At 38.1% G+C, this 2,483-nt stretch overlaps 1 protein-coding gene across 1 annotated transcript; it reads left to right on the top strand.

Annotated features, from left to right (window-relative positions):
* The first annotated feature begins 882 nt into the window (after window positions 1-882).
* LOC120416053 (uncharacterized) lies at window positions 883-1,859 on the top strand. The gene is made up of 2 exons (XM_039577715.2): window positions 883-1,025; window positions 1,093-1,859. Exons 1-2 carry the CDS (start codon window positions 987-989, stop codon window positions 1,849-1,851), a joined length of 798 nt encoding a protein of 265 aa, XP_039433649.1. The 5' UTR covers window positions 883-986; the 3' UTR covers window positions 1,852-1,859.
* The last annotated feature ends 624 nt before the right edge of the window (window positions 1,860-2,483 follow it).

Raw genomic sequence — 2,483 nt, 5'->3', positions numbered from 1 at the left:
GTTTTTGTTTTTGTTTTTGTTTTTGTTTTTGTTTTTGTTTTTGTTTTTGTTTTTGTTTTTGTTTTTGTTTTTGTTTTTGTTTTTGTTTTTGTTTTTGTTTTTGTTTTTGTTTTTGTTTTTGTTTTTGTTTTTGTTTTTGTTTTTGTTTTTGTTTTTGTTTTTGTTTTTGTTTTTGTTTTTGTTTTTGTTTTTGTTTTTGTTTTTGTTTTTGTTTTTGTTTTTGTTTTTGTTTTTGTTTTTGTTTTTGTTTTTGTTTTTGTTTTTGTTTTTGTTTTTGTTTTTGTTTTTGTTTTTGTTTTTGTTTTTGTTTTTGTTTTTGTTTTTGTTTTTGTTTTTGTTTTTGTTTTTGTTTTTGTTTTTGTTTTTGTTTTTGTTTTTGTTTTTGTTTTTGTTTTTGTTTTTGTTTTTGTTTTTGTTTTTGTTTTTGTTTTTGTTTTTGTTTTTGTTTTTGTTTTTGTTTTTGTTTTTGTTTTTGTTTTTGTTTTTGTTTTTGTTTTTGTTATTTTGAAAACTCAATTGAGACGTTCGCGGCCATTCCAAGTAGTTAAATACGAATTAACAAAGTTTCTCATTACCAAGCTTATTATTATTAATTTATGAGCCATTTGAAAGTATGTTGCAAAAAAAAACTTTATTTAATTTTAACCAATTTCATTGCCATTTCATCACACAGTTCCGCCTTCTAAACCCCCTGTCTATCACTCGATATCTTGCTTGTCTTTACTTAGCCACGGACTATTTCCGTTGACAGATAACATTGCCGAAATGGCCATCAGTTGGCCCGTGGACGACCATCAAACCAATGATTGACCGGTTAGAATTGGGGAAGAACATACCCGACGGCGGGTGTGGCAAGTGTTTATCTAAGATAGCAATTTCTTCAGCCTTCGAGCCTATAAATTCCAACGGATTCTTGCTAACTTTCCCAGTAAAAGGTGTGATTTCGGGACGTTCTTTGCTTGACTGTTTAAAGTGCTTTGACCATTATGGTTTTTCGTGCATTGGTGCTATTTTCAACCGTTTTGGTAGGTGATAAATCCGTTGAATACTAAAAATCACGCTTATAACGAAATTACGGTGCTTTTTGCACAGGTCATCGAATCTTTTGCCGCTGAAACTCGAATACTTTCGGTGACGCAATGCCAGGGGGAGTGCACCACCGAGGGGATCATCTGCTCCGATAGTTCAACCGTGTCTTACTGCATACTCAACGGTGGTCAGTGGCGGGAGATTCCGTTCGATTCCTGCAACACTGAAGAGGGATTTTTCTGCAACAAGCAAGACGGAGGCTGCTCTCAACGAATTGGGCCATGCCATCCGGAAAACCAGGAGGGAGTCTTCGTGTGTAGCTCGGAAGGGGTCTTCCCAAACCCCTTCGACTGTCGGACGTATCACATGTGCTACGTCAACGCAGGCAACATGGTGTCCATCCAGATCCAGTGCCAGAACTCGGCCTTCTCACCGACCACCAACCAGTGCTCGCTGTCCTTGGATCATGAAGTTTGTCTGGAGCCACAGTGGAGCTGCGAAAGAGCCGGAGACATCGGGGGTTGGCCGGGAACCGACAATCTGTACTACATCTGTGTCAACACGGCCGGAGTGCTGAGTCCGCGGCTGTTCCGGTGTGATCCGAACCACGTTTTTGAGGAGGGACGTTGCGTCGAAGGATCGTCGGATACGACCAACTCTCCCGGGGGGTTCCAGTGTCAATCGCCAGGACTGAGTCGGGACCCGAGCGACTGCACGCGTTACTTTTACTGTGATATGAATCTGGACAGCCAGCATCTGCAGTGCCCTGTTGGAACGATCTTTGATGTGGCGAGTGTGTCGTGTGTGCGGGGGACGTGCTGAATAGTTTACATTAACTGAATTCGTCGTGATTGTGCTATTTGTCGCATTTTTGGGCTAAATTGATTTTAGAAATATATTTTGTGTAGCAAACAAAGCGCGTTTGTTATTGTTTACATTGGGGTAATTCTCAGTAAACTCACATAGCAGTTGCCTCGACTCCTCTTCGATTTGCGTGAAACTTTGTCCTATGGGGTAACTTTTGTCCCTGATCACGAATCCGAGGACCGTTTTCGATATATCGTGACGGAGGGACGGTACGACCCCTTTCATTTTTGAACATGCGAAAAAGGACATGTTTTTTTTTAAATAATTTTCAGTCTGAAATGGTGATGAGATGGAAATTTAATGTCAAAGGATTTTTATGTAAAATTAGACGCCCGATTTGATGGCGCACTCAGAATTCCAATAAAACGTATTTTTCATCAAAAAAAAAAACACAAAAAAAGTTTTAAAAACACTGCCAATTTCCGTTACTCAACCGTTAAAAAAAATCGGAAAATGTCATTTTATGGGAAATTTAATGTTCTTTTCGAATTTACATGAACCTGGAAGGGTATTTTTTTCATTTTGAACAAAATTTATCATTTTAAAATTTCTTGTTTTTCCTAACTTTGTAGGGTTATTTTTTAGAG

This window comes from Culex pipiens, chromosome 3, assembly GCF_016801865.2.
Source record: "Culex pipiens pallens isolate TS chromosome 3, TS_CPP_V2, whole genome shotgun sequence".
Taxonomy (NCBI): domain Eukaryota; kingdom Metazoa; phylum Arthropoda; class Insecta; order Diptera; family Culicidae; genus Culex; species Culex pipiens.
This window is presented reverse-complemented; position numbering and strand designations above follow the sequence as displayed.